We start from the raw sequence: 26577 nt of genomic DNA on the forward strand, positions 1-26577 counted from the left end.
AGAGAGGCCAGTACTGGTCTGGAGTGCTCAGTAGGGTTATCCTTCCATTTTCTATTCAGTTACAAGCTGGTAAAGAGATTTCAAATTTTCCAGAATGAGGAGCTTTTTAAGGGTGTTGTTACAATATGATGCATGTTATCTTTGCCCTTCAGCTAAATATTTTTTCCCTGTAAGTTGGGAAATTCTAAGACATGCTGTTCTTCATGTTAAAATATACCTTCAGCATAATATTCCTACATAGATTTTGTTACTGGTTCTTCTCCAAGTGTCCTAATCACCCAGATGACATGCTAGAAATCAAACAGTAATATGTCAAATACAGTAGCAACCTTAGTCTGAAATGTTTAAAGTTAAAGTTTATTTGTATTCTTCATAGGAATATCAATAAAAGACCTCAAACGTATCTATATCTGTACATGTACAAGAACTGTCAAAAATTATTCACAGAACAAAAATAAATCTTCTTTTAGAACAAACCCAGGTAATGAAATGCTGATATGGATCTCACATATGGAACAATCTAAGTGCTACTAGCACAAAAATATGGCTTTAAAAATAAAATAAAATCTTGGGTTTTGTTTCTCTAACGTGTATTTCTTTCTTGAAATAAAAAATAAATTATTTAGAGCTATCATTGTAAAATAGTCATGTGTTTTAACACACTCTTATTAAGGCCCTGGAGATGAAGAACAAAGTCAAATTTAGAAGGTAAGTTCCTTACAGGTGTGATTCAGGTTAATATGCTGCTGTCTTGAGTTAATGTAATGAGGAAATGTCTAAGCACCAGTCAAAATTTAACCTTTACTATTTCAAATTTTCTGCAGGATAGTGGTCATTGAATCAACTAGTATTTAACCTTTTGGTGAACTGGGAATTGAAATTTTCCCTTGGGAGTGTAGAAATGACATAAAAATGATATTTATTCTTAAATTTTTATACATCCCACACAGATGATTGAGGCCTCCTAAAACACAGTTTCTGTGAAAATCTTTTTACAATATATAAATCTGGTTTTAAGGTTCAAACTAAAACATTTCCTGGGAAAAAACAAAGGCAATGAACACTAAGAACTGAGGAGAAAATTGAAATGCATGCTGAAATATGGACGCAGACCACCACTTGGCTCCTTGGGTGGCTCATGGCCAAGCCTTACTCAAACACCTGAGGATAAACCGATCAGGAACCAAAGCTACTTCTTTCTGGACTCTACTCTCAGATCAGTGACATTCAACTTTATTTCTATGACTTCCCAAGGTATCAATAATGTTATCTTGGGTTCTTGAGATAATGTCAAACCAAGTCAATTTCAAGTCACTTTAACATATATACATATAACACATATGGTACATTTTAAAGAGGAAAGAACCACTGTCATACAATCTAACAGATGAGGGCATAAAATCTAAAAATCTCAAGACGTTTGGGAATCACTGCTTGATGAGATGGATTAACATTCAGAAAAAGGAAGCCCTAAGAATCATGTGTTTTGCGTGGGTGCCCACATCATGTTTCTACAGAAACTGCCTTTCTACGTATCTCGTATATTTTGAGATGGGGCAAAGGATAATAAATCCTCCTGTTTCCTTGAACCCGTTGGGCTTTGAAGAAGACTGCTGTGCATTAGACCCTTTTGGATCATGTATCGTCTCAGGTTCTTTCACTCTTCATAAGATATTTATTCTACCTCATGCAAATTTCATCACTTTTGTCTTTCCTAAACTCTAGAGCATTCATAACTGGGTCATGACAAGAGAATGCTTCTAGAACTAACAACAATCACTCAAACACAGAAAGAGAGTCTACTTAAAAATTTAACACCCCAACATATCTTGCTTTTAAAAAAGGAAACAAAATAGGCCCTTTCAATGGACATATTGATTAAAAAACCAAAGTATCCCAAATCCTTGGCCCTCAGGTAGGGGGTGCGTAGGCAACTATTTACTGCTGAAGTGAGCAGGAGATTTCACTATTAGATTTGAAAAAGGGAAGGGGAAATGAAGAAGAAAGCCCATAATGTGTAGAAGATGGCCCCTGGAGAAGTGGCTGAAAGTACAGGGAAGCTGTGAAGTGGGCTCCAGAGCCGCTGAGTCCGGCCCAGTGACAAGTCTAGCCTGGTGTCAACTCTAGTCAGGGTCACGTGGGCCTTCGGTCATCCCAAGGAGGATTCCTTCCCCAAGTTCAGTCCCATAACCAGTCTTCTCAGAAACTCCAAAATGGAGATGACTAGAACTGAACCTAGATGGAAGGCACAACAAATTCTGACCAAACTCACCTGATGGCAAAGTCCTGCTCTGGGGCTTCCAAAAAAGAACTGCTCTCAACCCAGCGCACCTCTGGGGCCAGACAGAGAGCTGAGGGTCGGCAGAGCTACAGATCTGTAAACAGACTGGGATCCAAAAAGCTTTACCTCGGAAGTCAAGTTAATTCTCAAGGGGATACAGCAGTCCTAGATAGTTAATCCTACTTTTTCTTTCATTGTCCAGCACCATCATAGGAGACGGTAGAAGTGGACCAGAGAAAGCTAATTCTGACCAATTCAGTGACAAGTGCAAAAGGCCAAGTTACAGCAGCATGGGGACCTCACTTTACCACACTTCTCTTACAGCAGACTGCCCTGGAGCCCAGCAGAACCTCGGTAACAGTGCCTGGAACATAGTAAGTGGTCGAGTGTTTGTCTTAGTTACTGAGTTACAATCTCCCTTCCATCAGGGCTTGTATTGCAGACACTCGGAATGCGATGACCTGAAGGAAATGTTATTACTTCTTGCTGCTTCAGCTCAGAAAGCGTATTGCTCCAGTGAAAATAAAAGGGAAGTATTAAGCTCTTTCCCTAAATCCTGCCAATGTTGTCCTTATTAATGGCCTAGTCTGGTTGTCAGCTAGACAAGCATTCTGCCAGCACTTCATCTGATTTCCAAACTCCAGCGTTGGTCCACGCTGCACCCCATCACGCGGTGACGTGTTGGGTGTTAGAGGGCGTGCAAGATGTGCTATCTTAATCCACCCACTTCTCTTCAAACACACACCTCCTCTGAGTAAAACAGAAGTGTGTACTTATTTGGGCTGAAGAAAAGCCAACTGAGCAATACCTCCATAAAAATTATAGGCTGTTGCTGACTTTTTCCATACTTAAAAAATCTTTTGGAATAAGTTCTGTAAGACTGCAGCATTCTCTAAACAAATACTCAGAAAAAATATTCAGATAGGAATAAGCTCAAAGGATAATCTAAAATTTAACATCTGGCAACTACACTGAACTTCTAGCTTACCTCTGATTTTATTATTTGTGTATACTCTTTCTTCTTCATTCAAGATAACCTGATAATAACAGAGGGCTGCATAAGCTATACAAACATTTTGGGCATCTAATCTTCCAAGTGAGGCAGCCATCTCAGAAGCTCACATAATGCCGATAAGATGTATTGCATCCATCAAAAACATAAATTTAAATTAAAAAAAAAAAAACATATTTGGTTTTGTGTGTCTCCCCCAACCCTCCAAAATAGTTTATCAGACCTCTGTCATCCATAACCACTACCTGAGAACTTCCAAACCTCAATGCAAGACATCACCAACGATACATACTTAAGGCCACTGAAGCTGACCATTCTTTTACCAGGTTTTCTGAAGGCTTTTATAGAGAATGGCTAGAGCTGAAAATAGTCACAAACAAGAACAGACCTATGTTTACATACCCTCTCCCCCCACACTGAGCACTGCTTCAGAATTGGTAGTTTTTTTTTCCTATTCAAATAAGTGATTTTGGTCACAGTGTGCCCTCAACTTGGAGGGAAAGGGGCTAAGAATTTATAAAATCATGACCAGGGGTCAAGAAAACACACAAGTGCCAAACTATGTGGCCTGATGTCTGCAGATCAGATGAGCACACCAGGCAGCTCCTGTTTTAGATCTTCGACAGGCAGAAATGGGGATGTTACAGAGGGGACATATTTCAAAAGACTGTGGGTCAGGGGCCATGTGAGGCTGTTGAAATACAAGGTCAAACACAAAGATCTACCGGAGGGCAGTGCTTAAGAGGTCAGAGTGCAAGTCTGCGGTACAGTGGAAAGGGAAGCTTGGTGACTCTGTTGGGGCGTCACCCAGAAGGGGACCTGATAAATGTTCTCTCGTCCCCTTTGTAGTTCTAAGTACTCCGTTATGTGGAAACACTCACTCCATGCATATGGCTTCCTCGGGTGTTTTTTTCCCTCTCTCCTCTCCCTTAAAAAAAAAAAAATTCCCTAAAGTTTATCATTTAAAATAAACATCATTAACTTACTTGAGAAATGTGGTTGCTTTCTCAATATAAGCAATTGCTTAGATCTTGCTTAATGAGATTCTAACTCCTTGTAACATTAAATCCGACAGCATAGAAGGCAGGAACTTTTCCTATTTGTGCAGTTATATGTACATATGTGTGAATATATGTGTATATATACTTGTCTATATACTATCTGTCTAACTTGTAACATTTCATACTTCTGATAATCAAGGTTGCATTTAAGATGACGTTTCACACCTCTGGGGAAAAAAAAAAAAGGAAGTAAATGAACTTCCATAACTGTTTCTGTCCTACAATAAAGCCATGGATGACAACTAGTGACTGGGTTATTATTGCCAAATATACAAAGAGCATGGGAATAACAGCTGGAATATGCTGTCCTCCCACTTTCAGTATTTTATTTTTCATTAAGAGTAATCACAACTTTTAAGAGAGCAATGCTTCTGATTTAGATTTCTTGTCCAAATTTAAAAGAAGAAGCAATTTAAAAGTGAAAGACTGAGATAAAATTACCCTGCCCCGAGACCTGCTAGTACACTGGATAAAATCTTTATCCCAAACCAGAGTTGTAACTTACAAATAGAAGAAAAATTTTTAATTGGGAACTATTCAGAGCTTCCTGCTATAGTATGATATGTTAGCCCTTTTCTGTACGGAAGAAAGGGTGTTTCTTTTGGATGGCTTATGGACAGTAGATCTGAATAACCTCTCCAGGGGAGAGTAAACCCTGTTGGTGATGACTGCTCCCACCACGGGGGAGGAAAGGGCAAGTGGGTGTGTGAAGATGAAGATGGTTTCTAGAGACACAGATATTTATAGTTTTGTAAACTCTAAAGAGGAAAAAGAACACCTTTTATTACAACTGGAGTTAAAAAAAAAAAAAAAAGCCCCCTACCTAAAGTGGAAAAATTTCCATCTGCTACAGACAGAAGGAAATGAACATCAACAGGAGTTCAACAAAAACCCCTCCTAGAGTCCGGTTTCAATGCAACAGCTCTTATCTGTGTCCTCTGGGACAGTGTGTCCCCAAGCAGATCAGCTGTCCATGTAGAACCAGTCCCGCTTGATCAGTGGGATGAACTGTTTCATTTGGATCTTGGTAATTTGCATGTTTTCCTACAGGACAAGGGAACCAGAGCGGGGCTTTTAACCTGGCAGATGAATCCCTGAAAAATTCATTCTGACCATGTCCTGTCGCGGACCGTGTGCTCTATCAGACAGATGCGTGGTCTCTACGTACTGAGCGGCTGGGCTCAACTCTCATTCACGTACATAGTTCCTACATTTCCTCCTCTAACAACTGCAGTGCTTTCAACAAGAGGACAACAATAATAAAAATAGCAATAGTTAAAAAGGTAATCTACATTATTAACTTCCTTTGGGTATATTACAGTGGTATTTTCTGTACATGGCCCAGAACTAAGTTCCCTATGTACACAGAGACATGGGGCGGGGGTGGGGGAAGCGTCGACCTTGGAATTCTTAGCCTTATGCCCTGAAAGACAAGGTTCCTTTCTCCGTTCCAGACTTGCTCACCACCCTGCTGTTCTGAAGCAGCGGCATTCTGTAAACCTGGTGGGGCTGGGGAGAGGGCTGGGGACAGGAGAGTGGGGACGTTTCCTTCTGTCTCCTCCCACAGTCTGTCTATTTGTGAGGCCCGTCCGTCAGCAGCTGCTGTTTTTGAATTCACCATTCTCCGTGATGGAAAGCTTGGTGGGGTTGGTGGGGGAGATGCCATTTCGGACCTGCATGCTGTACCGTTCCTTCACCTGGGTCAGCGCACTCATCAGTCTGGTGTTGGCCGAATCCAGCGACACGATCCGTTTTTCCTACAACACACCAAACGGGGCTTTATTATGGCTCCATGTGGGCAACTTGCCGTAATGCTCTACCAAATGACTGTTCTAATTAATGCTTTCTATCAAACAGCAGTGCACATGATGCTTCCCAGACAAATGGAACGTCTCTGCCTCTTTCTGCACCCGAGTCAGGCCAGCTTCCCCTGGGCCCAGTGGGTTTGTGTTTCTTTTTCCCCTTCAGCATTGCAGGGTTTGTTACTCATCACCCCTTGGGACCCTAAGACGTCACATAAAAATGACACCATGTGTTATTCAGACTATGAGACAGAGGTGTCAAGCTGCTTTGCTGTAGTAAGTGCTTTGGGTCAAAACTTAAACACAGGAATTAGGTGGCAAAGAAAGAAGCACCAGAGGTTTCATTTCACAGAGGAGAAGTGCATGTGATCTATGGGTTCTCAGCCCCCAAAGGGGCACACCGGTCACATGTGGAAAGATTTCACATGGTGCTCAAAACTGAAAGTACATGGCGGCAGTTTATAGTCACCGACAAAGTGAGGATGCGACAGCGAGAGGAGGAGGAGCAGCCAAAAGCTAGACCGAGGGGTTATTTGAATGTGGGAAGGGAGATGTGGCCGGAGGGGGATGCCGGAAACATAACACATGGAAACAAACAGAAAACACAAGCTCCTAGACTCATTCCAGCTCAGAGGTACTCCAGGAGAGCTCCCCAATAAGGAAGACTGCTTTCATTTTACTTTTGAATCTCAGAAAGAAAAAAAAAAAAAAAAAGCCTTAGAACCAACATCTTGGAACCAAACACTGTTGAATACATGAATTAAAAAAAAGAGAGAAAAAAAATGAAGGAACAAAATGGCAATCAGAGAAAAGCAGACTCATCTAAATTAAAAAAAAAAAATAAAAATCATCCCATCAAAATATCATTAGTTTTGCAAAGACTAGGAGAGAAATCCTAATCTTAGCTTCAGTAGCTAGGTAAATCATTCTAGAACCTTTCCAACATGAAGTTGCCATTTTCCAGAAAACAATTAAAAAAAAAAAAACACGTGAGGAACAACCCCCCCAGAGCCAAAAACAGGCTTCCTACCCAGGGATTGTTTTCATTTGCTCAGTGAAAAGCATGGTAAGGAGACTCATGGTCAGGGTTAGAGAGGACACACAAACGTCCATGTGGTGGATGCTATTCCTTGCTGTTACGGGAGTAGCTCCACACGGCTGTGAGCAGCGCTGCTCTGCTGGGAAACATGCTGCCCAAGATGCAGAAGGAAGACCACTGCCCTGGGGGGACGTTTAGGGAGAAAGCATATATTGGGTTGGCCAAAAAATTCATTCGGTAACAGCGTACACAAACCCGAATGAACTTTATGGCCAACCCAATACAACAGTAGCATCAGGTAAGGCTTCCCTTTAATCTTCTGCTTTTGGGGGTGGGGTGGGAATCTATATGGAGCAGGGCTGGTGATCAGTTTCAAAAGTATGAAAAAAAACTAGCTCACACTTGTTAATATCATTAAATTTTTTTTCCTTTCCCTGATAGAGAACTCAGGGGGTAAGATACATATATATAAAAAAATCAGCATTATTAATTAACCACAAATCTAGCATAAGATTTATACTCTGGGAAGGTAACTTGTTTTAAGGATAAGCAAAACTTGAAAGAAATAAAGAACTACAAGGCTTTAAAAAAGATAATTAAAAAAAAAATTACTGCCAATGGAGTTTACTGAGGTAACAAGTTTAGATCTTTTAAAAGTCAGGAAGTAAGGGTTGGCCGGTGACTACCAGGGAAAAGGGGGTGGGAACCAGATATGATGTTCCCCGCTACTATGGTTAGAAATGATCTCTGAGCAGAAAGACTGGTAATATCTCAAAATGATTAAAAAAGAAGGTATTTCAGTATTAGGATAAATTATAATGTCTCAGTTCTAAGGACTAAAGGATTCTCTAGGGTTGACCCAAAGAAATTAGGCATTCATGAAAAATTATTTGACTCATAAAGGGTCAAAAAGAAGACTAAGAATGGCTGTATTTATTTATTTCCTGCAAGAGTAACAACTAAAGTCAAGCAACCCTTTTATTCAACAGTTGAAAACTTCCAAGTGGACAAACTCCCTTTTGTAACTTCCCCTCCAAGTGCCAACCTTTCAAAATAAAACAAACAAACAAAAAAATCAAACAGGGACTTTTGAAAGTCAAGTTCAGTTGGCAAAAGATGCCTTGACATTTTCATTCTGCCTGGCGTGAACGGCAGAGCAATCTAGTTCCGGCCTGACAGGAAGGGCTTTGAGTGTGGGGAGTGCAGGAGCTGGAATGTGTAGGAGGCCAGTGCATCGGGCCAGGGCTGGGAACTGCTCAGCTAGAGAACGGACGGACGGGGTTACTTGCCTGTTTGCATAATCTCATCTCCATTTATGACCTGTAATTTAACACAGTGGAGATATCACTTGCAACAGTAACTAGGCAGCTGCTTGCTTCTCCTAGGACGCCCTTTTCTGTTCTCCATTTGAGTCACCTGGAGAGATCCCTGGAGCAGGGGGGAGGTTGGGGTGGAAGGCAGCACAGCCCCTGGTCTGATGTTTAAGAAATGACCCCTTAGTACCATCACCAGGATCTCATCTCCTAGGACAGGGTCACTAGGGGAATACTCATCATCTCCCAGTTCCAGTTAGAAAGTGGCTGACCCCAGGGGGGCCGCGGAGCATGAACTGACTCTAGGAGATGAAGAGGCTGAATTCAGGGACAAGCCTGGTCTGGAGGGGCACATGGCTGCTGAGAGAGATGGAAACCCATTCACTGGGTACTTGTCCTGTCCTGTTTTGGGAAGTGTTGGGCCCGATGCTAGTATAAGGAAAGCAATTCACTTCAGAAATATTTTTTAACTGCCAGTGGCACCAAGGCAGGTATCAGGGGCACGGAAGTAAGTGTGCATTACCTCACTGGGAAGCTTTCACCCCAAAACATGTCCTCATTCTAGCAAATGTTGCTGGAAGGGTTGCTCTGCTCCATCAAACACTTAAGATGTTAAGTTACTTAATCTTTCAGAGGAAGAGGCATTTGCTACAAAGGACACCAAAGGATTTTCACAGTCTTTTGCTAGAAAAGGATTTTTAATGTGTCAGTGAGACAGCAGCTGGAATTGGGAATCCCCTTCCTTTTAAGGGGATTATAATTTTTGAAAAGCTAGCTTTAGTGTTTATCATCTGTGCTGGGCATCATGCGATGGTTTTCAAAATGTGGTCTAATGGACTCCTCAGGTATGCTTTAGGGATCCAAAATGAGCCTCCTCTTAAAATTTACTATACAGTAATGCCTGTGTTTGAATGTGTAATTTATGATATTTAGCTAACCTGGACGTGATTTGATCCATTAGCTGAGAGAAGTCCTTGTTGTTGAGTGGTCAGGAGGAGCAGCTGGAAAGAGATCTATGGAAGGTGCCTCTGGTTCCACCAAAATAGTCCATAGAATCAAACCATTTGAAAACCATTGCCTTGAGGTATGGATCCAAACTATTGTCTAGTTTAGCCAGACTGCAAGTCTGACATTGACCAGTGCTTTGAGGATAACAGTTCTCCCATTCTGGAATGGTGACACCGTCCTCTTAACTGAGAGAAGGCCCTTTCTTTCCAGAGCTTTTGAGCCCTGATGAATCTGTTTCCCTCCTTTGCCTTCACCTGCTATGCCTATGACTCCTGCTTCATGTCCAGCCATCTTACCTAGAAGTCAAAATCGGGGACAAGGTAGGATAGAAATCTTCAGAAGCTAATGATGAGGCTGCCTCAACAGGCAACTAGGAAATCGGACTGTATGCACACAAGCCATGAGTGGGACACCCCTAAGCTCCCTTTGCTAAGGCTGCCACGGTTTTAGACCAGCGGAAATTATTAAAACAATCTGTATTATCTTATTAGAATGAAAATCTATTTGGGTATAGTTATTCATAGAACTCTCTCTCATGTTGAAAAATCCCAAAGTGAACACTTAGCAATACTAGTTTTCCTGACTAAACTGTCTTTACCCAGGCTGTTTCTCTTAAGCCTCTTGGATAAATGCCTGTCGAGATAGCCTTGTCTCTGCAACCCTTCCTTCTCTGTCATCCACCCTGGGGACACATTTAAAGAAAGGACCAACTAAGAACTTTCTTCTGATTCTTAGGAGGTCTAAATATCTGGAAACTAGAGTTCAAGGGTCCAAATCTTTCTGGGAACTGTGCTGACAAGAGAGCACTGGCACTCGCACTTGACTTCCGGGTCTTGTGTGTATGAGGGAGGACGAGGCCCAGGACGCATACTTTCCGCGGCGGTGCTTTCAGCCTCGCTCCCTATTCCTTTGAAAAATGTACCCCATCCCACATTAGCTCTGTCAGGAAACCTGAGTGGGAATGGAATGTGTGTTTAAGAATACTGGGTGGTTCTACCATAGACTGATACTGGCTGAGAGGGAGAGGAGAAAGTGGGACATACAAAGGCCTTGCTCCCATTTTTATTTCAGACCTAACGGAAATGAGATGATACTTAAGGGTGAGAAACACAAGCCTGCCTGGGTGGTCTTTAGGGAGGGGATATATTCAGTGGCCAAACCAGCCACATCCAAACGGCACTTGCCTCTCGTTACTTGTTTCACTCTAAGAAATACAACCGTGTTTTGCACTGAAAAGATGAAAAGGCATTAGAAACACTTCCTGGGTTTTGCTCTGAGAACCTGTGAGGAGCCCCTGGCCATCATTGTGTCGTTAGCATCACAGGTAGAAGCTACAGGGAGCAGACACCCAGGTTCTGATCTCATCAACTGTAAGAGGCTCTCCAAGCACAGCACCAATGGAGAAGGGCGGCCAAGTGAACCCCAGGCACCGATGCCTGTCACGGAACCAAAAGAATAACAAGGCAGGGTGCCTTCTGCAGCCCTGTCTTTCCCCTGAAGCTCAACTACTGTTTGGGGCCAGAGGCTGATGGCACAGTGGACGTGACTGACGAGACCGTGAACGTCACAGCCAAGCAATGGTCAGTGGAGGTCACAAGCCAGACACATGCAGTGGACTTTTCACGGGTGCCCCCGAGAGAATGCCCTCCTTTCCAGAAGGAAAGAAGTAAACCCCGTCATGCACCTGGTTGAGATTTGTCGAGCACCTGTACTAAAGCAGGCTAAAACTTTGCTGGGTTAATGGATTCGTCACCAGTAAAGGAAGGAAAAGGTCGTAGAGGTCGCAAAGAAACATTTTAAAAAAGTCTTTGAAAGGTAATGCCGAGAACTTTCCAATGAGCCGTTTTCTGTTATATGCCTTGGTGTTTGCAAGGGATGGGAAGTTGGGAGATAACAGTTATGATAAACCAGTCGCTTCCACTAGACTGAGAACCTGCTTACCTGTGCATCGATTATTTTTTGCTTTGCATCAATAACTGCCTGCATCTCAGCATGATCCTTCTTCAGTTCCTCTTCCACAGCCATTAGCCTAGAATGGGGTGGGAAGGAGAGACCAACAGCTTCAAGGAGCGAGCAGGCTAACACACAGAACAAGACACCCACACTCAGGACAGCTCAGCGTTGCCACTCCTTCCTAGCGCAAGATCTGCACTAGGCTCTGTCTTCTCACCTGACTTGGGAGAAGACATTCAGAGCTGATGCCTCTCCTGGGACTGGATCCCAAATGTTTCCATCTCCTCTGCAGTAGCACTCTCACCATCATTATCTCCCTCTCTTCTATCAGATCCTTTCCTTAGCACAACTTATTTCATTTTAAAACAGCAAACCTACTGACACAAATCAAACCCTTTTTTAATCTCATTATTTTGTGACAGCTGACCTTTCCTTCCCCTGAACAGCTAAATGTCCTCTGAGTGTACACGACACATAGTAGGTCTACTTTTTTTCTCATGCATTTCATATCTTAATCCCCTGACGTTTAACCCCATGGAAGGGCTCTCAGTAAGACTGCTAAATCCTTCTGTGCTGCTAAAACAACAGACCTCTTTCAACCTGCCTACGGCACTTAACAACTGAAGCACAGCGGTTGTGAGCATTGAGCTAGGGCTTGACTACCTGGCTTCAAACCCGTTGCACCACTAAGTGACCTTGGGCAAGTGACATAATGAATTTGTTGCCTGTTTCTTTATTTGTAAGAGGAGAAGAAGAAGAATAATGCTGACCTCAGAGGCTGGCATTAAACAAATTATCAGTAACAGAGTAAACAAATTTTATTTGTAAAGTGCTTAGACAAGTGCCTGGCCCACAGTCAGTGCTATGTAGTGTTTCGTAAAATTGCCCCCCTCCCTTTGTCTTCCTCGGACGTTCTTGGCCCTCTGCCTTGATTCTCTGGCTCTAAAGATGTGCAGTGTCTTAGACCTCTCTGGACTTGTAAAAATCTAAATTAGTCTTGGACGCTGGATACTGACACTTTTAAAATTCAGTTTTGCTCTAAGACCTCTTAAGTGAGTCACTAAGTTTTAACTGTTTCTGATTGTTACAACTAAAGAAAATTTGGCTACCTCAGAGGAAGTGCACTAAGGTCTCACATGTGGAAAAGTGTAAGAGATACAGCCAGCCTTCACCCCTGTAGAGAGTATCACGGAGGACACGCAGTGCTTGCTTTAGGATCCTCTAGCCATCATCCCGCCTCTTCGTGCCCCGAGCCAGCCCACGTCCGCTCCCAGGCGGCCTCTGACCTGCTGATGATGCTCTTCATCTGGCTGTCCTTCTCCTCCTGCTGCCTGCGCAGCCGCTCCTCGCTGTCCTCCAGCCGGGCCTTGTACTCCAGCAGCAGCTTCTGCATCTGCTGCTCCTGGACTAGCAACCGGCGCTCATACTCCTCGAGTCGCCGGCTGGACACGCGCAGGCGCTCCTTCAGTTTGGTGATTTCCTGTTCGTACTAGAGCAGAGGACAAAGAAAAGGGAAAGTGTTAGTCGCTCAGTTGCGTCTGACTCTTTGTGACCCCATGGACTGCAGCCCGCCAGGCTCCTCTCTGTCCATGGGACTTTCCAGGCAAGAATACCAGAGTGAGTTGCCATTTCCTTCTCCAGGGGATTTTCCTGACCCCAAGGATAGAACCCAGGTCTCTCTCCAGCATTGCAGGCAGATTCTTTACCATCTGAGTCACCAGGGAGAGCAGAAGAGAAGAGGTGCCGAAGACAAGGAGAGAAAAACTAGAGCTACCCTGGTTTTAGATGTCAGTGATTGATTTTTTTTTATCAAACCCTAAGCAGTATAGCTGGATGCTGTGTGAGCAGCCATTCCATGGCTGCTGATACTCTTCAAAATGATCCCCAGGCATACATGGTAATGGAGCTCTGCCTGCCTCCTTAACTCTGCATTCCAAATGTATATATTTATATATCATTCTCCACACTAAACTAGAGGTTGCTGCAAGCCACATCAATACCAATCTGTGATGGTATCCAACGGGAACAGGAAAAAAAAAAGAAGGCCAGGCAGGCACTTAGAAGCTTAAAATAAGCCAAAAGCCAGCTGTCTACAAGAGAAAGGCTTCTGTAGCATCTCCTGTGTTGTAGGATCTCTGACATGGCTTGACTCATCAGATTGCCATTCTTTCACCCTTAGAATCAGCCCTTTAAAGAGCAAGCAGCACTTCTGTACTGACAAGCTACTAAATCAATACTTTTATAGCACAATATGTTATTGCTACTTCCTCCCTGTCCATGGAAGCGTAACACTCAGGTCACAGGCTCTAAGCAAAAGGCCCACGTGTTCTTTAACACTGCCTCTTGGCCCACTTTTATGATGCTGTTCATCTGCCCAATTTGCCACTGCTTGTTGGAACACATATATACGCCTGTTTTCTCACCAAAGTTTTATATAACAAACTTTCACTCAAGTTTCATAGAATTCAATTGGTTACCTGGTCCTTTTTTGTACTGAAGCTACTGTGGTTGGGGTCTGAATAACTGGAATGTCAAATTTCTGGATGAGGTAAGAAGCATTAAGTTTTCTTGTATATGGTCTACTCAAATTTGTTAGTCATTAATGATAAACCTATATGTTGCTTTGTAAAATGCAATGTATTTTCATGTCATATCTCATTTAATCAACAATTGGACAATTAGCTTCTGCCTATCCAATGTCATGGTCCTACACTATGCTTATTAATCCAGAAGGTCAAAGATGACAGTTCTTACACAGTCTGAAGAGGCAGACTGCATCAATAAGCACAGCTTTTAGGATTATGCTGATAAACAGAAGCTAGTTGTCTGGCTAATTAAATGAGATAATGCTGTACATGACATCATGGTTCTTGTGTCATAATCCTTTTTCTTCATGTCAACTTTTCTTAACAAAACTGAAGCAATAGTTAGTGTCTTTTTTTTCAGTTTTTTTCTTTTGATGTTGATGTCTTTTAAAAATCATCTATAGCATTACAAATTCTTTATCCAGAAAAGGAGAAAAGGAAACAAAAAAAGGCAAAATCACTACAAAGATATAGAAAGGAAGTCTAGTCCAAGGGTAATTTTGGACGTGTTTAGTTATACAGAAACACGAAATATTCACTTAAAATGATTAGAAATGAATAACAGAATTTTCTTGAAATTCAGGGAACCCATATTAAAACAAAATATATATTAGAATGCATTCTCCCCTTGCACTAGAGCTTGATGTCAACTTGATGGACATCTCTGCATATTTTCACATGCAGCCACTACTGAAATAATATACATGAATATGCATCGAAGGGTTAACATAAGAGGTGGAGCTGAACTTGGGGAGATCATGTTCCTGACTAGATGACCCTGTGTGTGGTCTACCAGTGGGGACAGTAAGTCAATAAGCGCAGACTACATCCTACCTTCTCAGCATGCTTGGCTTCGTCCTGATTTTGCTCAGTCTCTTCCACGTCCTCTTCATACTGCCCATTGTTCAGGACCCAGGCTGCTGTCCTCTCGACTGGGGACATTGTGGCGGAGTCCACAGGTGACTGAACCTGCATCAGAAATACCCGTTAGCATTTCCCGAAAGAGCTCATCTGCAGTTATGTTCCACAAAGACAGCTATTCTTGGAAGGCATAACTGTGATCCCTGTTTTCTGATAAATGCTCTCAGTTCTAAATAATATTACTGCCAGGGCTGGGGGTGAGAGAAGAGGATATCCATTGGTATAAGAATAAATATTCAGAAATATTGTAAACAGAAATCACTTCTAAGAATCTGCCTCCCCACACCACCCCCCCACCCCCAAACAGGAAAAGCCAAGGCCTTAAAACTGTTAATTAGTCCAGTGGTTTCATTAGGTCATTACCTAATGAAATTACAGTGTTCACAGAGGAGAGAGAGAAAATGCAACTTGATGGCTGACTGCTCGGGTGAGGAAACACCTGTTTAACCAGGAATGCTCAGGAACCAAGGAACCGTTTAATGCTAAACAACTCACAAGGTAGCTAACCGATTTATATATCAGAATGCCAAGTTCTTAATTTTCACATCAGCCATTTAGGGAAAGAGAAAAAATCACTTTTCGATACTGGTGTTTTGATATTGGTCATTTTTATAGAGCACTGACTTCTTGATGGGTTAAGATCCATAAGTCCATATTTTACCAGAAAGTTTCTTGATGAATATAGCATCACAACAATGGATATCAGCCTAGTCCAAGGGATATTTCTATCCAGTTAGGAGAGCTAGATAAATTGCCCTTTTGTAAGGGCAACAGAAAAGGATGCAGAATGAAAAGAATTCTGGCCTTGAGTAGCAACTCTACCACTTACCCTGTCCCTTAATCTCTTAGATACTTTTTTCCATCTATTGAGTAGGGTTACCACCACCATCAGTACCTATCCCGAGCATCTCCCTGGGAGTTCCGAGGATGGAATAATACAATGTATGTAAAAATTCTTTGGAAACTACAGAGTACTATAGAACTTAGATGTTATTACTATATTTATCTTAGAAACCTTGCACTGGATATGACAATTTGTATTAGGCTACTACTGGGTTTTCCTGGTGGCTCAGAGGTAAACAATCCTCCAGCACTGTAGGAGACGTGGGTGGCTCGATTTCTGGGTCGGGAAGATCCCCTGGAGTAGGAAATGGCAACCCACTCCAGTATTCTGGCCTGGGAAATCCCATGGGCAGAGGAGCCTGGCATGCTGTAGTCCACGGGGCTGCAAAGAGTCAGACATGACTTGGTGACTAAACAATAACGACTGAACATAGTGGTTCCTTCCTAAACAATGCTGGAAATAGACAGCAAGTTATTTTTCTCTAGCTTTCCTGAGAAACAGATAGAAAAAAGCATTTTCTGTGAGTTAGCCTTTTTATAATTAAAATCAATTTCTACTTTGAGGAGCAATACTCTATAAATAGTTGGAAGGGAATTTTCTCTCTCATGCAGAGCTATAAGCCTTAAGAATCTTTATCTTGTTCTGGAATAAAACCTGGTTAAACTCTAAATATATAGATATTTTAAAATAAGGGGTATTTTGATCACTTTGAGGTTTAGAAAGACTAGATGAAAAAAAAAGTGGATGCAAAAGCAAAAAGGTTATTTGGGCAGACTGAAAAATATTCATACAAAAGTAGTAGGAGGGGCTTCCCTTGGCGATCCAGTGGTTACGATCCGCCTGCCAATGTAGGGGACGCAGGTTCAGTCTCGGGTCGGGGAAGATCCCACATGCTGTGGGGTGACTAAGCCCGTGAGCCACCAACTTCTGAGCTCAAGCGCTCCAGAGCCTGTGCTCCACGACAAGAGAAGCCCCGGCAAGGAGATGCCTGAGCGCTGCAGCTAGAGAAAGCCTGTACGCAGCAGTGAAGACCCAGTGCAGTCAGAAAGAGATAGAATACAATTTTAAAAAGCATGAAGGTATTTCTTAAAGATTTGAAGAAGAACCTGGTTTGGTTGATTTATACAGATGACGGATATGCATCTATAAAAATGGCTTCATGCCTGTGGTACACATAAGCAACTGGGAATGAACTTCTAGAAATTCCTTCTTTAAAGCCATTTTCTCCACTGTCTCAAGAAAAACATAAACATGTCTTAAACTGCAGTCCCCTCAGTTCTCAAAGTCTACCTTCATTGCCACTGTGGTAGGGATGCTTCTTATGCTTCATTCATTTGTGGATCATTCTCGTTATTTTTGTCATAACCACATCATCACTGACATATTATTTATTATAATCAATAATAAAACAACCATTTCCAGTTTGCTAAGCAATATTATCAGTAAAATCATGAGTTTGATGTTTATATATATTTATAAATAATTCATATTAATAGTCAAATATTTTTCTAATATACATTAACATAATTACGTGATTAAATAACTTGTATACTTAAATTGAGTATCACACTTTGGGAACACTGATCTATAGAATTCATTTATATTAAAATAGGTGATAACTATCTACTTCAAAAGTTATTATGAGAAACAAATGAGAGAGCATATAAAAGCAGTTTGTAAACCACAAGTTCCTTCACACACACACACCCTGGGTTCTCCCTCTACTGGATTTTGAAAGTAAAGCACAATACATTGCTTTAGTATTGGCAGAGAAAAATAGTTTAACAAGGGGTTTAGGTTTTACTTGACGTATGTACACCTGAAAGGCAAAATATTATGGTTCTGAGTCTTTAAAAATTAATAGAAAGTCCATACTTAGAGGAGACAAATGTCTTTTTAATTTCATAATCTTATCACTTCACTACACAGGGTACGGCAAAGCTGCTCTTCTGTGAAACCAGGATTTTCTTTTCAATTGCTGCTTGAGATAAAGCAGTTGCTAAAATGAGTAACTTTACTGTTTGTAATTTACAACTTCAAGGAAGCTAATTTAATAGCTTTCTGCTTTATAGTTCACAATATGTTGCTTGAAAGAACTTTCCTTCCCTGTGATTTGTTACAAGGAATTAATTAATGAGTGCCAATAAATGCACTACAAACTAACAGTATCCCTAAGAACATACTAAGGAGAGATCTTAGCCCCTAGAAGCATATTGAAAACAACTCCTTAGGTAATCCAGGCACTAACTGTAAAGTGAGAAGTTGGAAAAGCAAGAGTTAGTTCATTTCACTGGTGGTGGTGGTAGCTACCGTATCAGCACAGGGACTATGTCCAGTGAATTATAAGAGGGTACAATGGGAACTGGGCATTTCACCCTATTCCTATTTTACTGGTTAAATCTGTTTTTCCTAATATATATTCCTAGCACTTTGCACGGCCTACAGTGCATGCATGCTAAGTTGCTTCAGTCATGTCCAACTCTTTTTGACTCTATGAACTGTAGCCCCCCAGGCTCCTCTGTCCATGGTATTCTCTAGGTAAGAATACTGGAGTGGGTAGCCATTCCCTTCTCCAGGGGGGATCTTCCCAGGGATCAAACCCGCATCTCTTACATCTCCTGCACTGGCAGGTGGGTTCTTTACTAGCACCACCTAGGATGCCCCATGGCATATGGTAGGTGGTCAGTAAGTTTTGAAAAACTAAATCAGACTAACAGAACTACTTGTATTTATGATAAAACCTAGAAAGGGCCGACTAAATCTCTGCAAGGAGATCAAACCAGTCAATTCTAAAGGAAATCAGTCCTGAATATTCACTGGAAGGACTGATGCTGAAGCTGAAATACTTTGGCCACCTGATGCAAAGAACTGACTCGTTGGAAAAGACCCTGATGCTGGGAAAGATTGAAGGCAGGAGAAGGGGATGACAGAGGATGAGATGCTTGGATGGCAACATAAAGGTGATGGACATGAGTTTCAGCACGCTCAGGGAGTGGGTGATGGATACGGAAGCCTGGTGTGCTGCAGTCCATGGGGTTGCAGAGTCGTACACAACTGAGCAATTGAACTGACTGAACTGATTATAAAAACAGAAAAAATAATACTGAACAAATAAGAAATAGTTATCTATACTGGAAGACAATGGAGGTGATATTTATTTAAAAATTATTTTTATTATAATATATTCTTCAAATGAAAGAACTAAATACTGTCTTTTATATTTATTTTACTGGTCTTATGAATGCTGGTCTTATTTCTTAATTAGACTCTCAACCCTTGAAGCATGGCCCCATATGTCACAGGATTTTTTTTTTTGAATGGTAGTGACTATGTCATTGTGCAATGGATGCTCAATAAAATATCATCCATTTACTATTACTTTGGATTTTCTTTAGAATTCATACCAAAGTACAATTTATCACTAGGAGAAAGATACCCTATGTTTTTCCTCCAATCCTTTGGAAGTACATCAAAGGGCTTTTTCTCAGAGATTGTTCCATCTCCTTTATAAGATAACAAAATTTATTTCTTCTAGTTTATAGTCAAACAAATTGAGAGGAGAGATTGATAAGTTGCTTAGCTATAGCCTTCAGAAGAACATTTTCTCCACTGACGTTCAACAGTGGATCATAAAAGATGAAAAAGATAAAATGAGAAGGAGCAGGAATTCCTAACAGGAATATCATCCTTCTGAGATAGAGCTTATATAGGGTGTCTCTGGGAAAAATAATTTGTTTTAGGGCAAAAAGGGCCAGAGAAAGCAGTTTCCATTGATCTTGGTTAGCCTGGCTATGCTTGAGGCTGACTGAGAATAGGCCAGTTCCCTGTTTAGTTACTAGACATAAATAAGACGTGCTACTTTCAACTTCCTCCTAATCTGAAATAATCAGGTTCCCAAAAATGAAGGCCACTTCTCCTATCAACACCAAAGAAAGGGCTGACTAAATCAGTAAACTCTGAGAATCCTAGAAGAGGTTGGTTAGGGGATCAGATCAGATCAGATCAGTCGCTCAGTCGTGTCCGACTCTTTGCGACCCCATGAATCGCAGCACACCAGGCCTCCCTGTCCATCACCAACTCCCAGAGTTCACTGAGACTCCCGTCCATCGAGTCAGTGATGCCATCCAGCCATCGCATCCTCTGTCGTCCCCTTCTCCTCTTGCCCCCAATCCCTCCCAGCATCAGAGTCTTTTCCAATGAGTCAACTCTTCACATGAGGTGGCCAAAGTACTGGAGTTTCAGCTTTAGCATCATTCCTTCCAAAGAAATCCCAGGGCTGATCTCCTTCAGAATGGACTGGTTGGATCTCCTTGCAGTCCAAGGGACTCTCAAGAGTCTTCTCCAACACCACAGTTCAAAAGCATCAGTTCTTCGGTGGAGGGTTCAACAAATCCCAAAGTGAAAACTGTAGCATCATTCTAATAGACTTGGCAAATACCTAGTTAAAAAGCATCTTCAAATTGGAATTTCTAAGGTTAGGTAACATATTGTATCTGTACAACTCATATATTGTAAATAAAGTCTATTATGCACACAGAGTATATGACAGATCAAAAAAGATGAAGAGGAAAATTATTAAAAAGCCAAAAAGGGTCCAAAAATTAAAAGATGGCTTCCTAAAATATTCCTTCTCTGTAGATTGTTCAACTTCCTACTCAGTGGATGGAGAAGGACTGAAGCTAGTTACATTGTCAACAATGGCTGCTCCTTTGTGCCAAGATACAAATGGAATTTGCATGGGACAAAGCCTCCAATAAGTATAAATGCCTGTAGAACAATCCCCCAAAGAAATCCTCCAGTACTGGGGGAGAGAAGAATTCTCCAGCATAATAATTTGCAATTAAAATATGTAAAGGAATTTATATAAAAAATGTGCTGATTAGATAGAACATCTAGGCTTCATAGGAATGAGATGAGAAAAGCAAGCAGGAAAAAAAAAAAAAGAACCGAACAACAACAACAACAACAACAACATAAGCTTGAAAGAATAAACCATCTGCATAGAAAAAGTCAGTGTTAGGAAAAAACCCAGAAATATGAGCAATCAAAATACAGCGATTTCCAGTTTAACTGACATGACAGTGGCATTACCAGCAAAGGCACAGCCAGAGATGAATATTTAAAGTTGTGCTGGGGCATCTTGCTACGGCTATGCCCCACTTCAGGACAATGTAACAGAGACGTTCCCAAGCTCATTAATGGCTATGGCTAGAAAGCATTTTAATTGGTGTCTGAAGACCATTTTCATTTGCTACCTTCATCCATCTGGAAAGTTTTCTATTCCCACATAGAATCATGTAGTGCTGCCATGATAGGTGTTAAATTTCCATATAGCAGAGATATTATAAATGACAGTTTCAGGTGGTCACACAAAAGGCTATTTGATTTACAATATCTATAAATAGTCTGAATCATGGATCCTGGGAACTGAGGACAACATGATAAAGCAGGGAAGGGTAAGCATTCTTCTTTTCTGTTTAGGGTTTGAACTAAGTCCAACTTTGCAAAGTAGGCAGAGGGCCCTCTGCCCTGTCTTGCCCCTCTCTGCCAATCTGATATTCTTCTCTACTCCTGCTCTCATCCTCAGGGCCTTCATGTTGCACTTAATGCCCCATGTAGACACTTACCTCTACACAGTAATCCATCTCTAAAATTACTTTTCTCTTCTCCTCTCAATAAACACTTCAGTTCTCTGAAAGGGGCTGATCTCGACTAGAAGCTAGCATAAAAGCAAGTGTGGAAACTTATTCACAATTAGATGTGAAAGACTGACAGCTTCCTAACACAAATTAAATGTATATAAAACATATATACACACACAAAAGATATATAGAAAAGCATTTTCATTCAAAGAAAGGAAAAAAATTATATAATCTTTATGTAAATTTTCTTTTTTCCTTTTCTTTAAATGAAAATGTGCATTTAATCAAATGAATTGATGAGATTTTTGGAAATATAACAAAAAAAATATGAAAAATTTAAGACTGAAGAAAAAGTATTTCTCAGAAAAGAAGTGACCAACTAGGAGGTTTTGCCCAGGAACTTGGCTACCAGAATCTACCTAAGTTTTTCATCCCTTCTTCTACTTCTGTATCCAAGGATTCTGTAAACATTCTACTTAAAAAAACAAAAAACAAAAAACCAATAATTATCAAAGTAGTGGCAAGGGCTCTGATTACAGCAGAGAGGAGGCAGAAAGAGCCAAATCAGTAAATGCCTATCTATAAAAATGGAAATATATTAAAGAGATACATTGGTGTCTCATTGCAGTCTCCTCTGACCAGTGATTCTGCTGACTAAAGGATTTGTCATAGAACTTGTTTAATCACTTGTTTAATGATTAGTTTTCAAAAAAAATTCAATGAAGCTTTTTAGGAGAAGGTTCTTTTTTAGATGAAAGTAAGATATGTATATATGTACTCTTAGTTTATTTCGAGAGCAAAATATGTCTAGGTGCCTCAAAATGTAATATGTAAGGAAGAAATGATTAAATTCTTAAGAAACCTTTCTTATTTGTGAAGAAAAAAGTTTGATAATCTTATATTAAGTTTAGATGTGATACTAGCTGGGCTTGTCCATGTAAACAGAGAAAGAACAGATTTGCATAACCATTTAGTGAATACTTGTCAACCACCTGTGTTTCTTTCTATATTATGACCTCTCTCCTTTACCTTGCCTCTACAGGTGTTCAGCTTATTTTTCTAGTCATTTTCAGGAAAAGGCACATGGGACTTGCTATTTCCAGAGGCAACTGGGGTGTGGAGTAGAGAGTAGGTATATCAAACTCTTGGCTCAGAATGCAAAACTTTAGTGTGGAATCTTAAGGGAAAAAAATAAGGAGGATAAATGTGCAGATTCCCAAAACACATCCTAGTTGATCTGGGCTGTAGATTTCATATCTTAAGTTTCCAACCATTCCCTCAGCATCACAGATTTGTGCTAGATGCTGAGAGGTAGCTCAGCTGCTTGAAGAGATGGAAAGGTGCCTGCGTGTTGAGTCAGGCTACATTCTGCTACCTCACCTAGCCAGAAACCTCCCAAACTTTTCATTTCCTCTTTCCATTAAAAGGTTGCAGAAGATCGTTTTAAGCCGAAACCCTGTTAGTGACGGCATTTCCCAGTGATGTATGGACAGAGAACCGAGGACACAGCAGGACCAAGCGGAGGGCGGTCCCGCTCTGGCGCTCGTCCCTACCTGCTGGGTCTGCTGCCTCTGGATGGCTCTCACTTTGGGGACCGGGCTCTCTCTGGAGGAAGAGGACTGCTGTCGGGACCGGCTCCCGTTCTGCAGGGGCTCGGCCACCAGAGCCGCTGACGCCACCGACATGCTCCCGGTGCTCCGCAGGGAGGCGCTGTGCGGCAGGGACGGCGGGGCTTTGGCTCGGGCGCCCAGCCCCGCCGGGTCCAGCTTCCGGAGCTGGGTCTGCCCCGTGCTGTTCTGCCGCGGCAGGGCGAGAGGTATGTGTCTGTCGGGCATGGTGTGGCGCCTGGAGAAGTCCTCACTCTGCGTGCTCCGTTTGGTGAAGTCCTCCATGCTGCTGTTGCTGGGTCCGCTGAGTTTGAAGTCTTCACTGTTACTTTGGCTCCTGGAACTGGCAGTGCTTAGGTTCTCCAAACTGGAGTCCACAGAGGCCTTTGGCATTGCAGGAATGGGGTTACTGAGGTGATAGACAGGGTTCTGGAAGGACAGGGGCTGGAGGCTGCCTGGCTGGTTCAAGGCTGGGTGCAGGGGCCTTCGCACTTGGGGTGCACTCTGGGGGGTGCTCTGGGTCTCCCGCAGTTGCTTGATGCTGGCCACCTGAGTTATGGAGAGCTGGCTTCCGGTCAAGCGCATGGGCACGTCGAGTATCACAGACGGATGCTCCGCTTGGGCAGCGTGCGTCTCCTGAAGGTCCATGAGGGAGATGCTGCGGCCATTGGGGAGGCTACTTTCCTTTTCATCCTTTTCCGAGTAAGTCATGCTCTGGGAGGAGGCTTGCTGGACCAGCAATAATGTCTTCCCTCTGAAATAACTGTCTGTGTTGTCCTGGCTTGGGGATTTTAGTTTGTGCAAATCACTGTGAAAAAGGAAAGGACCCTTCATTACTCCTGAGGCAAATTTAACAGTTAAGATTTCCTCAACTCAGGCATATAAACTCCTCAGAAAGCTCACAGGCCCGGTGAGTCTTCCTTACTAATTTCTAAGCCCAGATTTCATCATCACAATACTCAGAATAAGATCCAACATTTTCAGTTTTTCGTCAAAGGTAGGGGTAATACTGGAGAAGGAAACGGCAACCCACTCCAGTGTTCTTGCCTGGAGAATCCCAGGGACGGGAGAGCCCAGTGGCTACCGTCTATGGGGTCACACAGAGTCAGACACGACTGAAGTGACTTAGCAGCAGCAGCAGGGGATAATACTGTGAGAACCACCTCCCTCCCTGTCTTAGATTTTTACTAGAATTCCAATCATTTCCTACTTAGGTTTTAAACTACCCGAGGTATTCCAATTCACAGTTAATTGGTTCTGTCTAACCCTTCCTGGTAGGCTGCAGTCCATGGGGTTGCACAGAATCGGACATGACTTTAGCGACTTAGCAGCAGCAGCAACCCTTCCAGAAGCCCTCAGTGTACAACCAAAGGATCCCTACTACAGGCACAGGTCTTACCAATATAGAAAACAAAGTCTACGTGTTAACATTGTATCCACCTGTCCAGCTGACACTGCTGCTGCTAAGTCACTTCAGTTGTGTCTGACTTTGTGTGACCCCATAGACAGTAGCCCACCAGGCTCCCCCATCCCTGGGATTCTCCAGCCAAGAACACTGGAGTGGGTTGCCATTTCCTTCTCCAATGCATGAAAGTGAAAAGTGAAAGTGAAGTTGCTCAGTCGTGTCCGACTCTTCGCGACCCCATGGACTGTAGCCTACCGGGCTCCTCCATCCATGGGATTTTCCAGGCAAGAGTACTGGAGTGGGGTGCCATGTGGCCTGACACAGCCAGTTCTAAATTGATTTCAACTGAGGTTCTCAGATCTCTGAGTGCTACAATACATGAAAATACCAATTTCATAGAGCCCTTAGTCTTCTATTAGGCAGGACATATGTTTTTTTAAATCACTCAGTCCTATCTGAAACTATAGCCTGCCAGGCTCCTCTGTCCATGGGATTCTCTAGGCAAGAACACTGGAGTGGGTAGCCATTCTCTTCTCCAGGGGATCTTCCTGACTCAGGGATTGAACCTGGGGCTCCTGCATTACAGGCAGATTCTTTACCTTCTGAGCCACCAGGGAAGCCCAGGCTTTTTTATCTAAATAAGTTTTTTGAATATAACTCTACAATATCATTTTAGGAGAAAAGTATCCTAGATTATGTGTATTATTATGACAAACAATTGGATTTATCTCAGAAGATTCTTTTCAATTGCTCATGAGTTTAAAGCTGTAAATTCAAGAATGAAGTTCAATAGATTTCCCCACAAATCTCTAAACATCATCTCCCTCTGAGGTAAGCAGTTCCAGTTCTTTACTAAGTTCATACCTGTCAGTAGGGTCTTCAAATATTTTCTGCAGCCCAGAGGACAGGCTTCCACTGACATTTGGACTGGAGTTATGCTCAGTGAAGCGTCTCAGTTGCTGTTGTATTGGTGTAGGATTAGTCAGAGATTTGGTAATATCAGCAAGAACACGAGGGAGAGGTCCCAATTTTGCCACGGTTGCCTGTAGGAAGGAATTTTCACCCTAATTGGATAATAAGCATTGCGATATCCACCACAGATTGTTTTTGGGACAACGATGCCATTGATGGAGGGGTGGAGGTTGAAGGGAAGGGTAGGTGTTTGCGTATGGGAGTGGCAGGTTCATAATGCATTGTTATGGAGCAGCAGAACCATGGCGTCGAGATGAATGGAGGAGGCGAAACAAGATGCAGCAGACATTGAGGAAAGAAAGGAAATAGAAATTAGGATTATGCAAATAAAAATTAAAAGACATGCTCAAAACAACCAAACTACTGCCATTCCAACTAAAATAGGCATGCAAAGCAAACTACATCTTTGGGAGGTTGGTAGATCAAGGGAGGGGAAGGGAGGGGAAGAACCAAACACCTTCTAACCAAAAAGGAATTTGGGACTAGAGGGCTGGCTAGTGTGATGAAACTTTCAAAGAGAAGGGACCATGTGAGGAAAGAAATGCATGCCAGCATACAAGAAGGTGATGCATTCAGGGGTCCAGAGCACTGCAGGCCACACAGTTGATCACTGTCATCCACTAGTCATTTAACCTTGGGAATGCTGACCTACTGCCAACTGAATTTGCATCAGCAAGACAATGTTTTTGTTTAAACAGCAAGATCAGGTAAACTCTATGAGATACATCTAGAGGTACTGCTGGTTCCCAAGACCAAACAGATTAATTAAAAAGGAGAAAATGTGTTTACACAGTAAAGCCTGTTAAAAAGACTTTGCCCCTGAATAAACCAGGTTGATTTCACAAGATATAACTGTATCCACAGCCCACTGATGGTGTTATTCAGTGAAGAATAACCTTTTACAACTTGCTTTATCCATCTCAATCATTTTTTCCTTTGGGGAATTCTCATTCTCACGGGGTATTACGGGAATCCTTAACGATTAGGTAGTTTTATATGGCTGCCTCTGGGTTTTCCTTGTCTCCTCAACAATCAGTAGACTCCTGGTTGAGGACAAAGGCCATCTGAAGAACGTCTTTACTCGTTCGACTCTCTTGAGCCAAGATTCTTTTTCAAGGAATTTACCCTTAGC

General features: G+C 42.1%; 1 protein-coding gene across 19 annotated transcripts in view; it reads right to left on the minus strand.

The window, feature by feature from the left end:
* Positions 1–336: 336 nt before the first annotated feature.
* The window catches only part of RASAL2 (RAS protein activator like 2), a 399585-nt gene continuing 373344 nt past the window's right edge, over positions 337–26577 (minus strand). For 8 of the 19 annotated variants that reach the window (XM_086343652.1, XM_086343651.1, XM_086343646.1 and 5 more), the window contains 7 exons: positions 25338–25537; positions 23015–23876; positions 14889–15023; positions 12756–12958; positions 11458–11545; positions 8485–8515; positions 337–6111 (listed from right to left, as the gene is read on the minus strand). In XM_086343652.1, coding sequence (XP_086199778.1) covers positions 5969–6111; positions 8485–8515; positions 11458–11545; positions 12756–12958; positions 14889–15023; positions 23015–23876; positions 25338–25537 — 1662 coding nt within the window. In that variant the 3' untranslated portion in view covers positions 337–5968. The remainder of the gene's footprint in view (positions 6112–8484; positions 8516–11457; positions 11546–12755; positions 12959–14888; positions 15024–23014; positions 23877–25337; positions 25538–26577) is intronic. The other 11 variants (XM_086343653.1, XM_086343647.1, XM_086343643.1 and 8 more) reach the window with 3 other exon arrangements.

This window comes from Bos grunniens, chromosome 16 (genome assembly GCF_055505025.1).
Source record: "Bos grunniens cultivar Pamir isolate PY7600 chromosome 16, Bosgru_T2T1.0, whole genome shotgun sequence".
NCBI lineage: Eukaryota > Metazoa > Chordata > Mammalia > Artiodactyla > Bovidae > Bos > Bos grunniens.